The sequence below is a fragment of the Haliotis asinina genome, chromosome 5 (genome assembly GCF_037392515.1).
Source record: "Haliotis asinina isolate JCU_RB_2024 chromosome 5, JCU_Hal_asi_v2, whole genome shotgun sequence".
NCBI classification, from domain to species: Eukaryota; Metazoa; Mollusca; class Gastropoda; order Lepetellida; family Haliotidae; genus Haliotis; species Haliotis asinina.
Window position 1 is genome coordinate 52,520,416 of NC_090284.1, and position 18,542 is coordinate 52,538,957.

General features: G+C 42.3%; 2 protein-coding genes across 3 annotated transcripts; both read left to right on the forward strand.

Moving 5' to 3' along the window:
- Positions 1-125: 125 nt before the first annotated feature.
- Positions 126-9,422, forward strand: LOC137284770 (methylthioribose kinase-like). Of its 2 annotated transcripts, none has more exons than XM_067816738.1 (8): positions 126-257; positions 4,079-4,219; positions 4,838-4,964; positions 5,660-5,831; positions 6,188-6,425; positions 7,139-7,301; positions 8,283-8,391; positions 8,647-9,422. In XM_067816738.1, exons 2-8 carry the CDS (start codon positions 4,130-4,132, stop codon positions 8,795-8,797), a joined length of 1,050 nt encoding a protein of 349 aa, XP_067672839.1. In that variant the 5' UTR covers positions 126-257; positions 4,079-4,129; the 3' UTR covers positions 8,798-9,422. The 2 variants fall into 2 exon arrangements, with proteins under 2 accessions (XP_067672839.1, XP_067672838.1); XM_067816737.1 differs by lacking the exon at positions 126-257 and adding an exon at positions 2,332-2,488.
- Positions 9,423-10,378: 956 nt separating this feature from the next.
- LOC137284769 (methylthioribose kinase-like) lies at positions 10,379-18,314 on the forward strand. The gene is made up of 8 exons (XM_067816736.1): positions 10,379-10,769; positions 12,573-12,704; positions 13,998-14,127; positions 14,913-15,084; positions 15,360-15,597; positions 16,392-16,554; positions 17,259-17,361; positions 17,878-18,314. The coding sequence occupies exons 1-8, from the start codon at positions 10,683-10,685 to the stop codon at positions 18,023-18,025; spliced, it is 1,173 nt and encodes a 390-aa protein (XP_067672837.1). The 5' UTR covers positions 10,379-10,682; the 3' UTR covers positions 18,026-18,314.
- The last annotated feature ends 228 nt before the right edge of the window (positions 18,315-18,542 follow it).

An 18,542-nucleotide genomic window follows, 5' to 3' on the forward strand; every position in this document is an offset into this window, starting at 1 on the left:
GATAAGTGTATGGTTCCTTTCCTTATATATTCATTTTGATTTAAGAGACGCGTTCAAAGTCAAGCCATTGGTAAACTTTCCCGCGGTATGATTTCGCCTCAACACTGCAAGGATTGTCCCCCTTGAATGGAGACTGGGTCGAAACAGGCATGTGAACATCTAAATGGTATCTCAGTTACTACATATATAGCTAATACGATGTGCCCAGTACCTGACTACAGAAGATCAGATTGATTCCTAGGATTAAATGTTTGGAAGTATGTACCTAGCATAAAATCTCTATGTTGGTAGGAGTGAGTGAGTTTAGATTTAAGCCCCGCTCAGCAATATTCCAGCTATATGGCGGCGGTCTGTAAATAATCGAGTCTGGACGAGACAAAATCCAGAACAGAAGCATCGATCTTCGCAGTTGGGAACCGATGACATGTGTCAACCAAGTCAACGTGCCTGACCACCTCTTGCGACAAGCATAGTCGCCTTTCATGGCAAGCATGGGTTGCTGCAGGCCTATTCTAGCCCGGGACCTTCATGGGTCTCTGTTGGTAGGATCTAAATATATGGGTTGATGGATGGTTGTGTCTGTGTGTGGGTGCCTGGGTGAATGGAGGGACGGATGCACAGACAAATCACCTCTTTTTTAGCAGTATGTAATTTTGTATGTACATGTATATCGTCGCCATAGACACCAGACATGGTGTCAACAGCAGCTGAGAATGGTTAATATCAACAGACCTCGATACGAGTTACCATAGGGCGGTGTTACATATCACGGATCTTCAGTTGGTAAGAGATTTTAAACTACGATGCTAATATAATCATCTCCTGACAACAAACGACATAACATACAGACACACGGTAGTATTACATACAAATCTCGAAGCGTACACTCATTACTGTACATGTTAACAGGAGGAGATCAGGTAGACGCCTACCTTAACGTTATATACTACTCAAACAAGTTGGGACATATCTTTATACCTTGCACCACATGTAGTCTTATGGATATCAGAGCACGTAGCGAGCATATTAGATCTGATTTTAATGATAACACGATACTGACGGATGGAAGGATGGCAATCAATGGATGAATAACATCTTTTATTACAGTTAGACCTGAAGTTATAGTGTGGGTTCTAACACCGTTATCAGTCAAGTGATGAACAGATTGAGAGGCATATATAAACAAGTGTGAGTGAGTGTTTGTACATTTCAATTTGGATTAGAGCTGCAGTAACACGGTAAAAGAACACAGGAACACAAATCAACACAGTTTACCGTAGGAGAGTGTTGTCCATTTAGTGTCTGCCCGGGAAAGCCACAAAAATATCAATTACCGCTACAGCCACATTTCAAGTACAAAGTATTTATTTTATGTTTTCATGTGAACTACTTTGCCTTTTATGTTTGTTTGGTATATTGCTTTAGAAGTGTCCATCAAGTTTACTGTGACGCTTCAACTTTAAATCAAAACGTCATTACCTCAGCGGCGGTAAAAATACTGATTTTGGAAAATCTAGTGATACATCTTACCTAAAAACAGCTATGATATGGAAAGAGTTGTTATTCATAAGTATATTTGTGCAGTAAGGTGAGTGAGTGAGTTTAGTGTTACGTCGCACTCAGCAATATTCCAGCTATATCACGGCGGTCTGTTAATAATCGAATCTGGACCAGACAATCCAGTGATCAACAGCAGAAGCATCGATGTGCGCAACTGGGAACCAATGACATGCGTCAACCAAGTCGGCGCCTGACCCCCTGATCCCGTTAGTCGCCTCTTACGACAAGCATGGGTTGCTGCGGGCCTATTGTACGCTGGACATGCAGTAAAGGGTTATTCTTCTATTTTTTTTCTTTTTGAGTATTTACAATAGAAGTAAACATAACACGTGAGGGACCTGATGGGAGAGGGGTGTCGATCTCATTGCATATGCCTCTCCATAAAAATATGAAAATAAACGCCACCGCACCCCCCAAAACACACAAGCCCCCTAAGTTATGAACAGATGAACAGTCCTATAAGTATTGTTAGATATGGTGCAGGGTGTGACTTGGAACAAAGGCTTGAGTCGACTCACACAACCTTGTGGTCTTATGTTCTAGTGTACTCTCTACAGCGGTAAACGACAGCCGCCACATAGGTCGTCACGATAGTCACGTGACTTCGTCTCCACGCGCACAGGTTATTAGACAATCACTCTCACTCACTCACTCATCAATTCAGTATTTCATTTCGGCCAAAGTTATATTGAAAGGCGTCATTCCACTCATAACCTCGAGTCCACTTCGCTAAATATCGCTCGTTTACGTAATCAGTCTTGCGTATACCTTACAATAGATATATCACGTGGTGGGGTTTGAAAGCGGGTTTCCGTTAAATCCTGTTTCAGCGGTTTTCTGTTTAAAAGAAAAGAAGATGGGTGATATCTATGTGCAAGAAAAAGTCATAGAAGCTTTGAGGAAACATTCAACCCTGTCAGAGTTAAGGGTAAGTCGCCGATATCCACTGCATTGTGACTAATGACCAGCACGTGGATGAAGTGAGTAAACAGCTCCCCGTCACTTTGCCATAGGTTTCGCTGTAGTCTGCTTTTACGTTGAATTTGACACACTTGTTGGTAATGACAATCCGTATTTCTTAATATTCGAGGCCCCCAAACTCCATTTATTCCGGATGAGTGAACATCGTGCACATTTTGTAGGGACGTTATTCAGTATGCATATCAGCTGATTTCGTCATTGTTAACGTTGGTGGGTATTTTCTGTTATAAGTTCGTGACAGGCATTTTTACCTCAGCTGATTGAAGGTGAAGTGAGCGTTTGTTTTGACCTGTTTATCCACTTTCAGGCGAATGATCATTTCGTTGTGCGTCGTGAACATTAAGCTAATAAGTTTGTTTTGTGGCAGACTGGCGTGCGCACATTTGGCTAGATATTGCTTCAGTTATCAAGCCGACCCGTGGGATGTGTATTTGCGTTTGTTTACTGTGTCCAGATCCTTACGCTGGTATTATTGTAATACATATATTTTACCGGCTGGAATAATCCCGATGTGACGTAATACCCAACTCAACGCAACTCAACATACATTTAAGGGCAGTGGGGTAGCCTCGATGTTAAAATGTCACATCTTGAACCATAGTTCTATTCCCCACGTGGGTACATTGTGTGAGGCACATTTGTTTTGTCCCCAGCCGTGATATTGCTGGAAAGTAGCTAAAATCGGCGTAAAACTAAACTGACTCACTCGCCGCTTTAATAATGAAAATATCTATTATATTTCTTGGAACCAGCAAACATAGAAACCAGAACCTCTTAACCTTTTTGATATTGGCAACGAGAAGATACAAAGCCGTATGGCACTATGGTATATTTAACTTTAAAGAAGCAAACAGTTTCTGAGAATATTTTGTAACATTGGGGGGAAAATCGGCATGAGTGCGCATGTTCAATATAGCAATTAGGCATCTTGGTAAACCTTTATTACGTATATATTTCAGTAAGGTAGTTATTATTTTTGAAGTGTTTGAAAATCAATGTTCACACAATGTTACGTGAGTGTCTCTGTTAACACTCTAAATTGTTGGGTGGGGAGGTTGGACAGCCGAGTGGTTTAAGCGTTCGCCCGTCACGCCGAAGACCCTCTCACGGGTGCAATGTGTGAAGCCCATTTCTAGTGATATTGCTGGAATATTGCTGGAATATTGCAAAAATCTGAGTAAAACTAAACACACTCAGGGGCGGATACAACTTAACGAGAAAGGGGGTTGGGGGGTTGCACACTATTGAAAGGGGCGTGTTTGAAAAGTTATTACTAAAACTTCAGGAATAAAGGTGGGGTGCGCAGCCCTGCAAACCCCACATCCACCCCGGATCCACCTATACCACTCACTCCAAGGTATCTACAAGTGAGCTACAACGTCCAGCTATTGTTGTCACAGAAAGTTTCTGTTCCCCGTAGTACTTCGGCGTCATTGATACTAAGACTACAAATGTCCATGTTTTGGAATCATTATCAATATGTATTCTTTTAGCAGACAGATCTTATATAATTTACCACTTCCTGATTTTTAAACAGTGGGTTGGTGACGTTTCTCAACTGCACCTGAATGGGCTGGAGGGAGGAAGAATGAACAACGTGTTCCGTGTCGACACCGACGATAACAACAACGTCTGTAGTAACAGTGTAATTATCAAACATGCAGGACCTTACTTCAAAGTAAGTGAGACATGAAGCCACCAATGCCGGGGTCTGTGGAGACTGTGAAACGATGGATGTCTGTTGTTTAATGCTGTATTCACCCAAATTCAAGCGTGGTACAATACAATAAAGTAAAAAATATGTTATTTGCGTCTTACCATTTATAGCAGATGGGTGTGTGCCATATATGATTTATAAATATATAAAAATGATAGATAAATAGATTGTAGACCATAAAATAGATAAAATATCTTGGGATAAAGTATAAATAATATGGTTATCCGACTAATACTATGAGCAATCAACAACCGATAAACATGGTCACGGGGAATGTAACCCGGAAACTACCAGGTGATATCTCGTATATAAGGAAGATCAATAATTATCATATCTCAGTCATCTCTACGGCTGAAACACCAAGCACCTCAAGAATACAAAGACGAGAAGCTATAAGAATGTTAAAAAGATTGAAGGATTATTATGTAAATGGGTTGTGATGACAAGTCAGACATCTATAATGAATTTCGTATCTTCTTCACAAAAAAGAGAACTCTTTAGCAATTCATAGCACTGATACGCCAAGCATCATTTTGTATTTTGGCAGTTAGAACCAATGTGAACTTGAATAATTTACAGGCACTGAGGGACCTGGAACTTCATGAGGACCGAGGACACGTGGAATTTAAGGCCTTGTTGAAATTTCAAAACCTTTCGCCGGGATGTGTGCCTCAGCCAGTTTTCTATGACAGCTTATTGAGAGTCTGTAAGTAGTCTAACGGTAACTTTGTCTTAATTGCTCCAGACGTTCGAGGTTTTAGGTCCGTCCACTCACAGGCAAACTGTAGCGCAAATGGGATTGCGCAGCATAGAGACTATGACCAGTCTTCATATTTGCGAGCGAAGCGAGCAAAGTTTAGCAACGCACGTCCCTCGCTTCGGTTCAATCGCCACCTCCGCTAAAGAAACCTACAGATTTGCCCCAATATGGTACTTGCTAAACGACTGCTTGGTGGAACTGCCTAGAGTGATAGACCTTGACATTTACCTACTATCTGTGCTACCGGGGTCTCGGTTCACAAACAGTGAATGAGTGAGTGACTTTGATTTCACGCCGCTTTTAGCAATATTCCAGCAACAGCGACTTACACCAGAAATGGGCTTCACACTTTGTACCAAGTGGGGAATCGAACCCGGGTCTTCAGCGTGAACGCTTTAATTAGGTTCACACCGCCCCCATTCACAGTGAGATCTTAGCGACTGTCGTAAGAAATGTTTAATTGTGAAAATTGCCTGTGGACCAGGAACCAGGTGTCTTCAGTGGCTTTCATGGGGTATTTGGATCCATGCATTTGTTACCTGTTTAAAATTTATTTTTTCTCATAAGGCAGGGATATGTTTAACGCCGCCACAAGATGATTAATACTTCTTTATGATTCATATTACTTATTTCCGTGCCAGTATGCATACAGGACCTTCGCGACTATGCTGCCTACCTCGGCTCCCTCATCAATGGCCGCCTCGACGACGACGCTGCCCTCAAACTGGCGAGAGACGTGGCCATCATACACAGAGACACCCACGTCGCCAAGATAGGGGAGGACGCCATTAAGCAGCTGGACAAGGAATTTCAGTTGGTTTCTGTATCAAGTAATTTATGATGATACCACTTAAAGTAGTTACGTCATTGTCATTGTATGTATGTATGTATGTATACTGTGAATCTCATTTATCGATTGAGTCAGTAAAGTTTTACGCCGTTTCAGCAGTCCTAACAATATCACGGCGGGGTACACCAGTATGGGATTCACACATTTTGCCGATGTTGGGAATCGAACCATGGTCTTCGGCATGACAACAAATGCCTTAACCACTGGGCTAACCCATCGTCCCCAGCATCTTTTGAGTTGGCTCATGTATACCCTTATTTATTGCCAGGGCGGTAGGGTAGCCCAACAGTTAAAGCGTTCACTCATTATTGATTGCCAGGAACCTTGAAATGATGGACGTTATTCAGAGAATACACTACACCCAGCCCTTCGTGAGGAATGATCCCAGGAACAAGTGGTCGGAGACCGTGAAGGACAAGCTGGACTGTGTTTACGGAGACCAACAGGTGCTTCACGCGGTCAGTCGCATGAAAAACATATACCTCAACAAAAAGGAAGCCCTTATCCACGGCGACCTGCACAACAACTCCATCATGGTTAAAGACAAAGACATAAAGGTATTACATTCCAAACGGAGCTGTCCAGCCTGTAAGGACAATAAGAGGTCGTAGAAGACTTATGCTGACGTTTCCAGAAGCTGTATGCTATTAGTATACAAAATAAAAATAAGTATAGTAAATCAAAACAAAACAACACGCACGCTTTTCTCACTTCGCATCGTCATCGAGGCGTACCGGGGTATTATGACTTTCGTAGCGGGAGTACACGACTTTTATACTCCCGCTCTCGGATCGTGATGGATGTACATGGTATTTTATCAGAGTCACGTGGACCAATCAAAACTCGACATTCTTACATGAGGCTAGATAAATTCATTTATGAAAGGTTTACCAAGAGTTGGCCCACCTGTCTCAATACTCCAAGAACTAAACACACTGCTGGAGTTTTATGAGTGAGTGGGTCAAGTTTATGATTTCTTGTGTCAGATATGGTGACGCAACAACGACAACGACGGCGTTGTTGTCGTCGTATATTCTTTTGTGTGTACATTACCTGAAATAACTAAACATTTAGATAAGTATTTTTTTAATGCGCCGGTAGTGACGCCGTGTAAAATTTCAGTCATTAACTGACAAGATGAACGACTCAGGGAAGGTTGACGTGCAGTGAGCCAAGTATTACCTTACCTACAACACACCAAAACGTATATATATATATATATAATGATCATCCGTCCTCAGTCTTATACTTTACCTATTCTTTCCTTCAGATGATAGACTGCGAGTGTGCGTTCGTAGGGCCGTGTTCCTTTGATGTCGGCTTCCTTGTCCGCAACTACATCTTAGTCTACTACAGTCACTCATTCAGTACAGAGGACGATCCTAGACACCGGGTGTTTGCTGACAGGATTATCCGCATTTGTAGGCGAACAGGTGTGGTATTCCCTGATGGATATGTGTTTTCTTAAATATGTAATGTAATGTATGTGGATGTAGCAGAAAACATATGAGATTCGGGAACTATTTTGGCTGCCTGGTTCCCTGGGTCTGTTGCGCTTGCGCTAGCGCTTCGACGCTGAGGGACTGATCGCAGCGCTAAGATTATTGTCAGTCTATAAGATAATATGGAACAGAATCGCCCTAAAATTGCTTTGTCAGTGTCAAGGTCACTATCGTTTCCGATCAGTCTCGGGATCGAATCCATGATATTCCAAGTTTTAAAGTCTGATTATCTCAACTGTGCCCATGTCCAGAGTTACAGCGGGTGAAAATGAAACCAATTTTTATGATGTTGGTCGGAGTGCGTAATAGCTTGTGAATACAGAGTCTCGGTTGGGACCGGAGTGTCTAAATCATTGTCCGTGTTGTCACCACCTACCTGGTGCTCGACATGAAGGGTTTAATACGAGGGCCGGGTCATGTCTAACATAAGGGTCGTACTATTGCCGTAAGTCTATGTTAAAGTACAGGGCGTTACAGCTGTCATGGCGTTACGGTAGTTTTGTGAAAAGGTTCCTTCCAACTACGAGATGTCTTAACACGGAGGTCACTGACATTTCACCTTGCCTGACTGTGTAAGTGGCATTGGACGCGCTATCAACATCTGGCTTCCTGAACAAGACTTACAGATACGACCAACAATAGCATTCACCGCAAATACCAATATTCTGTATTTAGGAACTGTCTTGTTCATGGGCGACTATCGTAAGAGGCGACTAACAGGATCGGTTGGTCAGGTTGACTGACTTGTTTGACGCATGTCATTGGTTCCCAATTGCGCAGGTCAGTGTTGATGTTGTTGATCACTGGACTGTCTGGGTCAGACTCGTTTATTTACAGACCGTCGCCATATCGCGGATACATCGCGGAGGGAGGCGTATAACTAAACTCACTCACTCACTCTTGTTCATGCAGTTGCTGAGTATTTCAAGTACATGACGAGCGTCACTGGAGACAAAGAGACGTTCCAGTCCGACTTCATGGCGGAGGTGGCAGGATTTGTGGGCTGCGAGATTGTCAGAAAGTTAGTTATCACCATGGTTCGTTCCATGACTTTGTGAGCATATAGCCCCATAAAATATGGCCACATATCAAGTTAATAGTGGATTCCTACCATCACAAGAACAGGTTTGAACAGCAACCTTTCACCCCAAATTAACATTGCGGTGCCATAAGTGCCCATTCACAGGCACAGGTTGTATCAATTTATCATTATACAGTACTGGAGGTATTTATGAAAGATCACAAATGAGATTACATACTGATATTCTTTCTACAGGGTGGTTGGGGAGTCCACCATGCCGGAACTACAGAACGTCCCACATGCTGAGGTTTTCGTCCTGGAAGCCGGGGTGCGGCTTTTGAAGGCACATCAACAAATACACAACATTGAGACACTGTTGGATGTAGCCCTAGAGCTGGCATCATGAATCCTGCCCACGAAATGTCGCCCTCCAGTGGCGTGGTTCATTTGCACATGCAGATGCGCTTACCATAGGCTTACCATTTCGTTCGCGGCAGTAAAGCCTTTACACAGATTCTGTTTTCTTACTGTCACAATACTTTTAGCCTTTGAGCACACAAGTATGTTGTTTTGTGCCGCTGTCAGCAATGTTCAACCTGTATGACTGATATATTGGGTCTGATATCATAAACATCATCCACGGCAATGGGTTTCCAAGTCTAAGTCAACATAGTCTCAGTATAATTCGTTACACTCCTCTACTGAGTCTAACAAATCCTAGTAGGAGGGGTAACCTTTGAGATCGACCAATCAGAACACAGCTTACCAAAACGTGGACATTCGCACATACCTTTTGAACTTTTACCTCGAAAAGGTTTGTACCCGAACGATTCCGAATGCGATTTTCCGTACGATCGATTTCGGGCGATGCACATGGGACGCCCCGGGACCCACACGGAAGGAGTCATTCAACAGTTTTTTATGAGAACATTTACGTCGGTTATCAGTTGATCGTTTGAATTGCTTGACAACGGCACAACAATTTATATCGAAACGTCGCACTCACGAAATAAAGTTGCTATCCAAAATTTGAAGTTTGTCTGTCTTGTACTTCCCAGATACTAAATGTCACTAAAAGAGGTTCACAACATTCTGTTGTGCATGGATGGAATAACGCTATTTGACAGCACCACTCAGAGGGAGTAACTGTTTATCAGCAGTCAGCAGATGTAAATACGACTATGTCAAATGTGTTTATGTGTATTCCGGCCGTCTGTATAATAATAAAATAAATTCTGGACCAAGTAATCCAGTGATCAACAGCATGAGCATCTAACTACACAAATGGGACACCATGACATATGCCAATCAAGTCTGACAATACAAAATGGAGGAGAGTATTGAAATGTTTTTAAGTTCTGCTCCGGAAAAGCGCACTACTACGCTCAGTCAAAGTGAAACTAGTTGCCATAGAAACACACACACACAAACAAAAACAAAAAAAACCCCAAACAACAAAACAAAACAAACAAAACAACAACAAACAAAAAAAACCAAGTTAATTCAGAATTCCAAAACTACCAAATGCCACCAGTACACCACCAAACCAATCTCTATGGCAGCTTTGGTAAAGAAATATTGAAGTCAAAGTTAAACTTGTTGCCATGGAAACGCAAAAAAGAATATATAAAGTTTGGTGAAGAAATAGTGAACAATTTTGAATGTGCACGGGAGAAGCGCATTTTAATATCCCCCGAAATACGCGTCGCGTGGGTAAACATGTTTACACATATCTTGATAGGCAGATAGCAATTATCATTTAAGAGTGGCTAATACAGTTTCGCTACAGGTAGGACTGTTAATATCACAACCTGCAGAAATACCAGAGTAGTTTGCCAAGGAGCATAACTCTGTACTTACGTGAACACGCCTTCCTGTCGTTCATCGCACTCGCGCCTTTCCGTAATCGCTATTCGGCTCGTCCCGGAACAACACGAGTTGGTCATGAATGCGTTTATCGCTCACACTACCGTAAGCGCGAGTAGCTATTGGCTCATAACCATTTCTCTACTAGACAGGCGTCCAGTCGGCTGTGTGGCGACATGGCGATCAACTCACCAGGCGTACCGTACTGGATAATTATTTGAAGGCACATAAGGACCTCTGTGTCCCATTATCATACTCTGATGCACAGCTGTCAGTTTCATATTTCAACTTAACTTGGGGCAACAGACAAGAGCACCATGTCGTGACCTTGATCAACATTTAACCTCTGACCCCGGGTAAAGCGAGCCCAGTGAGAAATAATACACGGTAGTACACACCCTCCTGCAGTGGTGTGTGCCGTGACGATGGCTGATGAGGATGTATCGCAAACGGACATACACGGGAAAGTTTTAGAAGCTCTGAAGAAACATTCCCACCTGGTCGACCTGCAAGTATGTCACTGTAACTATTACATCTTTCAGAAAGGTATGCTAGGCGATAGCGGTGGTACACACACACTATCATTCCTTATCAGCTATTTCTAAGTGTCACCATGTCCCTATTCTTGCTCCGAGGCTGTACTGAATAATGCGCCTATGATGTATATTAGTAATTCTATCCCTGAAAAAAGGCAAATCTAGATAAGAGAAAAGGACGCCAGTCTGTTGTTTAAATTATTATGTTTCAGAAATTATCTTACAATTAATTTAACCCCTTAGAGACTTGTGACAGTCTATCACATCGCCACCGGCTCCCCGTTAGAAATGTCCGGTCTACATCTGCCAGTATTCGAAAATCTTAATTTCTGTTACAAACTGCTATAGAGTGTATGTTCCATGTAAAGTTAGCAAAGATTTCAGATTACAAAAATCTTCTCTTTCAGTAACCCTTCTATTGTTCGTTGTTCGGATTTTTTGTTGTTGTTTTTTATTACACAAGCAACGGAAAGACCAGTCAGATTGGCCCCGTAGTATTTACCCGGCCACTGGCTCTCGTTATGTTTGCGTCACGTGTTATGATAAGACACCCTCGAGATGTTGTATACCATTCACACATCAAACAAATATGGCGTGAAGGTCACATCATGTTATTTACACCATGTGACATCACGCTTATCTCAACTGGGTGAGTGAGTGAAATGGTTTTACGTTGTTTTATCGTCATCCCAATATCGTGGCAGGGTAAACCAGAAATGGGTTTCAAACATTTTACTCTTGTGTTGTGCGGAATCGATCCCAGACCCTCTGCTTGACAAGTGACTGCTTAACCAAAGTGCCGTCCCACGCACAGGGGATTGTATCGCTTTGAAACGGCGTTCGAAAGACATATACGTGTATAGACCCTACCCTAGTACTATATAAAAGGATCCTTTTATATAGTACTAGGGTAGGGTCTATCCTTTTATATAGTACTAGGGTAGGGTCTATACTCATATATGTCTTTCGAACGCCGTTTCAAAGCGATACAAGCCCCTGTGGTATGTATCGAGTTTGCGAAATAGCCACTGAATTTCTAGCCTGTGTCCAATAAAAATCCAATCGGGCCAGTACATCTCCATAGTCACTGGCCCGAACGACTAGTACATTTTCCTGGGGACATTTTGTAAATAAATGACTTTCTCAGACTTGTTAAAGTATGATACTCTTTTAAACCATGCAGGATTATGACCTGATAAAAATTTATCAGCAGCTTAATGATATAACCTGTTTCTACATTCAAATTTTGGGCTAGTTTAATACTGTTGTGGTCATACTTTGAGGCACAGGGGCTTGTAACGCTGAAAACTGCCATCAAGGTATATATTGTCCAGAATGGGTATTACTAACTATATATTGTCCAGAATGGGTATTACTAACTATATATTGTCCAGAATGGGTATTACTAACTACTATAGTTAGTAATACCCAGTCTGGACAATATATACCTTGATGGCAGTTTTCAGCGTTACAAGCCCCTGTGCTTTGAGGCATTGCTAGCCCGACTAACTAGAACAATATGGACACTATTTTGCACGCTGCATCATGTATCGTACATAACAGTGGATAGTCGAGTTCGGTTGTACTGAACATTATCTTTCACCTGACGAAGGGGCAAGCATTAGCCTTGAAACGTGTTAAAAGAATTAAAGAAGTTGTCATCCATAATAGCGTCTTGTATTACCTCACCACCTTCTAAATGCCTTTGAAGAAGTTCATTATCGATGTTTTTTGCACTACCATGTCAGTACCAAATCAGTGACCACGTCTTCATTACAGTGGGCAGAATGTACGTCCAATGTAAAGGTATCGGAGGTCGGTGACGGGAACCTGAACGATGTGTTCCGAGCTTTCCCAAGTGAAGATCCGAGTAACAGCGTTATTGTGAAACATGCACCGCCATACATCAAAGTGAGTTACCATGCATTTACCGTGTGAGATATCTGAGGTTAGCATAGCAAGCATGCTGCATGACTTTGTCATAGAGTGACATCTGAGATCCGGATTAGAACTGATCTGCAATGTTGAAGTAATGCTTGTCTTAACAAACGACTAACGGGATCAGGTGGTCAGGCTCGCTGACTTGGTTGATTTATGTCATCGTATCCTAATTGCTTAGGTCGATCACTGGATTGTCTGTTCAAGACTCGATCATGTACAGACCGTCCCTATCTAGCTGGAATATTCTGTGTGTGGCGTTAAACAACAAACCAACCGACCAATCAACCAATCAACCAATCAATGTATATTTAATCAACCACAGTAAGCCATACTTGTGTAGGATTTTCTCAACAAAAGGGAACGTAAATGATTCAGAGTACATTACAGACATTTCTGTTGAGACTTCTAGTGACTCCAAGGAAGGCAAAGCACTGGAAGGAATCTACATATATGGTGTTTGATGAACAGTAAAAGGTCATCGACTTCATAATGAAGGATGACAATATATGCTACTCAAAGAAGACATCGACCTCATTTTTGAATCACGTTTCTTGGCACTTTTCATTTGTTTCAAGCAGTTCAAGAAGAAATTCCCATTTCAATCCACGAGCAAACATATGTTAATTAGGGGAGAATCAGCAAGAATGAAATGGTGTTACGCAACAGTTAACATTGTCATGGAGTGTTTATGTTCCATCAGATAATGGATAATCAGTATCTACAACAGCTATTTTATCTAAATGAGTTTCCTACCTGAAAAAGATGTATTTTCTTATTTCATCTCGTATGAGTAAACTTAGGATACCATATCATACGTAACGTCATCCCGCGCTGGGTATTTGACGTACGTCTCCATCCTCAAGTTAAAAGCATAGTGAACAACAGAAAGACACGGAATATAGATGTATCAGATTGTATATGACTGTACTCCTATCACATCAATCAGCCGTACAACATGCTTGTGACTTGGATTACCTCGTGTTAACGTTTCCAGGTTCCACGGTTAGAAAACACATTCGGACGTACACTTTCAGTTTTCGGTTTGTCCCGGAATAATGAGTGGGTCCGAATCGTGGGTCACGAATGATTCCGGGTCTAGTAAGCGAAGCCCTGATTGGTCGGAAGGATGTTCTGCGTGACATTTAATTGGATGGCAATGGGTCGGTGTTCAGAGGTAACGAGAACTGAGATCTGACTTGTTTAGAAATGACGTCGTTGAAAGACTTAGTGGTATTCTCTTCAAACCGCTTTCCTCTGTTGCAGTGTTTGGGGAAAGATTTCCCGCTCCACGAAGAAAGGGGAGGGCTTGAATACAAGGCTCAGTGCAAATTTCACAGTATCGCTCCAGGAAGTGTCCCCAAACCAATATTCTACGACAGCTCTTTGAGAGTCAGTAAGTTGGTCACCACTTACGTGTGAAGTGAACTAAATACTCCTCCATCGTTATCTAGAGGCGTTTCACGAGAGGCGTCCCGTGAACATGTGGGTTAGAGTTAGTCTTCAGGGCCTTTTTTCAAGAAACGTTCGTAGGCCTAAGAATTCTTAACTTTGATCGTAGCCAACGTGTTAAGAACGGGCTTAAGAAGTTCGTAGGGCCACGAACGTTTCGAGAATAGCTAGCCAGAAACGTAAGAGACGACTAACGGGATTGGGTGTTCAGGATCGCGGATCTTGGTTGACACATGTCATCGGTTCCTACTCAATGCTCATGCTGTTGATCACTGTATTGTTTGGTGCTGACTCGATTATTTACATGCGGTCACCACGTAGCTGGAATAGTGCTAAGTACCGCGTTAAATCAGCAACTAACGCATCAACCAATCACAGGCGTCATTTTGGCCATTAAATAAAAATAAATGTTTTCAATTTTAAATTTGTTTCTCTAGCGCGTTTTGATATTGCTGATGAATACAATCAAATGCCGTATGTAGAAAACTTTGATGTGTCGAAATAACGGTTACCCCCAAGTAAAAGCTTGGTTCCTTCCCATTCTTTCTTTATTTGGATTTTTTTCGGTTTTGTTAAATCAAGGATAATTGGATGTATTCATTTATGTCCCTTCAACTTCGTCATAAGGGTGTTTCAAGGTGTACGCCGAAGACAGTTCATGTAAGGTAAATGCTTTGGACAGTGTATGTTATTTTGAACATACTTAAACACTTTAATGGATGGCACCAGTGTGTATGGAGGACCTCCGCGACTACGCAATCTACCGCACCTCCCTCATCAGCGGCCATCTCGACGACGACGCTGCCCTCAAACTGGCGAGAGACGTGGCCATCATACACAGAGACACCCGCGTCGCCAAGATAGGGGAGGACGCCATTGAGCAGCTGGATAAGGAGTTTCAGTAGGTTTCGTCCTATGAAGATGAAATTTGTTATATGTGTTTATAGTAAAAAGTTTGTTTGAATGGGGTAACTAAAATATTTTCTGTTGTTCTTGGTGGGTTAGGGTAGTCAAGTGGTTGAAGTGTTGGTGCCCAAAACAGGAATGAATACACTTCACTCAACTCCCTCGATTGCTGTATGTTGCTCGCTTCGTTCAATTCCCTATGCTAAAGAACAGGAAATTAAGCAAGGTTTGACCGAAAAAGAAATACAGGCTGACATAAACTGATTTCAGGAACCGTGAAATGGTACAGCTGACAGAGAGGTATATATTTACGGGGCCTTTCTCGCCAGATGACCCGACCAACAGGTGCTCGCCGTCTTTGAGGGCGAAGCTGGACTGGGTACATGGGGACCAGGAAGTGCTCCGGGCGGCCGCCCACATGAAGAAGATCTTCCTGGAGAAGAAGGAAGCTTTGGTACATGGTGATCTGCACACTGGCTCCATAATGGTCAAGGACAAAGACGCCAAGGTTAGCTCTCGGCTTATATTCACTTTCAGCCTAATATCGTTGAGTGGCATTTTAGAAGTGGGGACGTACGATATTAAACACACTCTATGTACACTCAACTTCTTTTATTTCATGAGTGCGACGTTTCGATACAGGGTATTGTCCTGTTGCCAAGCAGGTATTTACAAGACTCGCACTCACGAAAAACAGAAGCTGTTATCCATGAGGTGCGTTTGATATTGCACTTTCAGCATGGTTCACACAATGCCTTAGTGCGCTTGTCTGTTTCCATAGGAACATCCAGTGTTATCGCCAACGCGTTAATCTTTATAACCCTCGCACATTTAGGTTGATAATTAATTAACAACAGATAACTGCAATCCCGATGCTAATGAAAATAACTCACTTATACAGTATTAACAAATATTGGAAAGCACGCCTTTTAAGAAATATCCATTTTAATAAACACCGAACAATGACCAGCCATTTGTTCGGGTGAGTTTATTTTGCTAGATTACTTACACTCTCAAATATTGCATTTTGAAATAGTTGCCATTTCATATTATACTCCCCATGGTTAAAAATATTCAGCGGTAAACTATTAGTATTGTCACGCATAATGCCTTGTTTGATCGTATGCCATCTTATTCGTACACTGTGGCTTGCGTCTCCAATACTAGCCGGTCCAAGCTGCGGCGATAAACAACAGTCACTCACTATATTTATGCATTTATGCGACCATCATAACCTGATTATAACGATATGCAAGAAATCGTGGATAAATGGTTACCTGTAACTTACTTCCGGTTTGTAAGGTGTTCGACAGTGAGTTCTGCTACGTGGGCCCCTGCTCCTTTGACATTGGGCTCCTCGTTGCTAACTACATCTTCGTCTACTACTGCCATCTCCTGCAGCCTGACGACAACGACAACCGCAGGGTCTTCGCTTACAGGGTTGTTGACATCTGCAACAAAACAGGTGATGGTTTCAACAATACAAATCCATGGAAAACATTTTGGCGCGTCATCCTTTTCTTTGTTCCTATTTGGATGGACCAGTCACTACTTCCATCACTGGTATGCCTGGTCCAACTCGATGATTAATTAGGCTGGAATATTAATAGTTTCGTGGGACAATGTCGCCTATACTGACAAATTCACACACGTTCCTTTCAGTTCAAGGTCTCGTTTAGATCGTTCTCTGATGGAGCTATGAAATGAAACCCTCAGTTTACTAATTTGCTTTAAGCGATGACACTTAAAGAATTTATTTGTGGTACATCATGTCACAGACTCTTACTTAAGGTGATTAAAAATAACTTGTGAGGGGCAGGTAGACACGCTCTGCCGCCGACAGAAGCTCTGTCTGTCTCACAGATCCCGAACCACATTATTTTCCCTACTGCCCAGCCTTCCCTGCAATGCTAAAGCCCAAAATGAAGCAAGTCTAGACTTCCTCAGGTTCAGGATCTCTGGTCTCACTGAGGCTCCTTTTCAGTTTAAATGGGTTTATTTGTTACTATCAGAGACTAAGGGTTAGTCTAACGGCAGCATGACGGTAGAGAATAATACCTTTCCTTACATGAAGCCTATTCTGTTGCTAGGTAATGATGCTGTAACTTTTTACAAAGCCATTATAAATTAACACTATCACTTATCGTGCTATCTACCTTGTCCATGTAGTCACTGAGTATTTGGAACATATGACGAGCTTTGATGGGGACAAAGACCAGGCCAACTTCATGTCAGAGGTGGCGGGATTTGCTGGCTGCGAGATTGTCAGAAGGTAAGCGTATATTTGCTTGTTGTTCAACGCTGCACACATCAATATTCCAGTTATACGAAGCAGTTATTGGGACACAGGTGGAGGTAGATAGAGTGGGGAAGGGACATGATACTGTTTGTTTGGTTTACGTTTCTTTGTTTAACGTTCAGCAATATTCCAGTTCTTCAGTAGGAGGACACGGGTGTCGGTAGATGCATAGAGGGTGGGTGAAACGATACTGTTTGTTAGGGTTTATTGTTAATGATTGACGTTCAGCGCTATTCAAGCTATGAGCAGAATGGTGACCCATGAGTCTGACAATCCAGTGACTGACATTATGAGCATCTATGTATACAGCTGGGATGCGATGACATGCACCAACCAAGACAACTAGCCGGCCAACCGATCGCTTTAAGTGTCTGTTCAGCATATATTAGGCATGGGTTACTGAACGTCAGTGCTTGTCAGATTTCGTGGACAATAACCACGTCTTGACGTCTTACCTCTGTATTTGTAAAAGTTTGCTATTCTTCCCAGGCTGATAGGTGCAGCCCACGTGACGGAGTTCGACACTACCCCCCAGGCAGAGGTTGACGCGCTTGGTGCTGGGGTGAGGCTGCTGAAGGCTTACGAAAGGATACACAGTATCGGGACCCTCATGCTTATAGCTCTGATGTTGGCCTGAATGGGTTCCTAGACATATGGTATGCAGATTACCCTTCAAAAATGAATGAACAATACTATCAGGGGATTCTCATTTATTACCGTTTAGGAAAATGAGAATACTTTTGATTGGTTAAATGCCTCAGGAAATTCAGTTGTCAAACGATTCCATGCTGCCAAGGCACAAGCCCTGTAATTATGAACCCATGCTGACAGTATATGTATTCATGGGTGTTTTTACATGACATTGTGTAAAGACTGGCGTCTCAATATGCTATGATCCTGATGAAGAACAATCATTAGTAACACGTGCGCCTTGTTTCGTTGTTATTGTTTTCAGACCATGGGTCTGCTAAAATATATGTTTGGAAAAATCGTGATACACAAATGTACAACTACATCTCATGTTCAGACATCGCGCTCACCTCAAATCACGAATTGTCCATTCGATCAAAGTATCGAAGCACGTTTTGCCAAGTTGCTTCCCTTGGTTGTGCTAGGAGCAGTTGAACCTGTGATGTGTCTGAAAAACCCTTCTT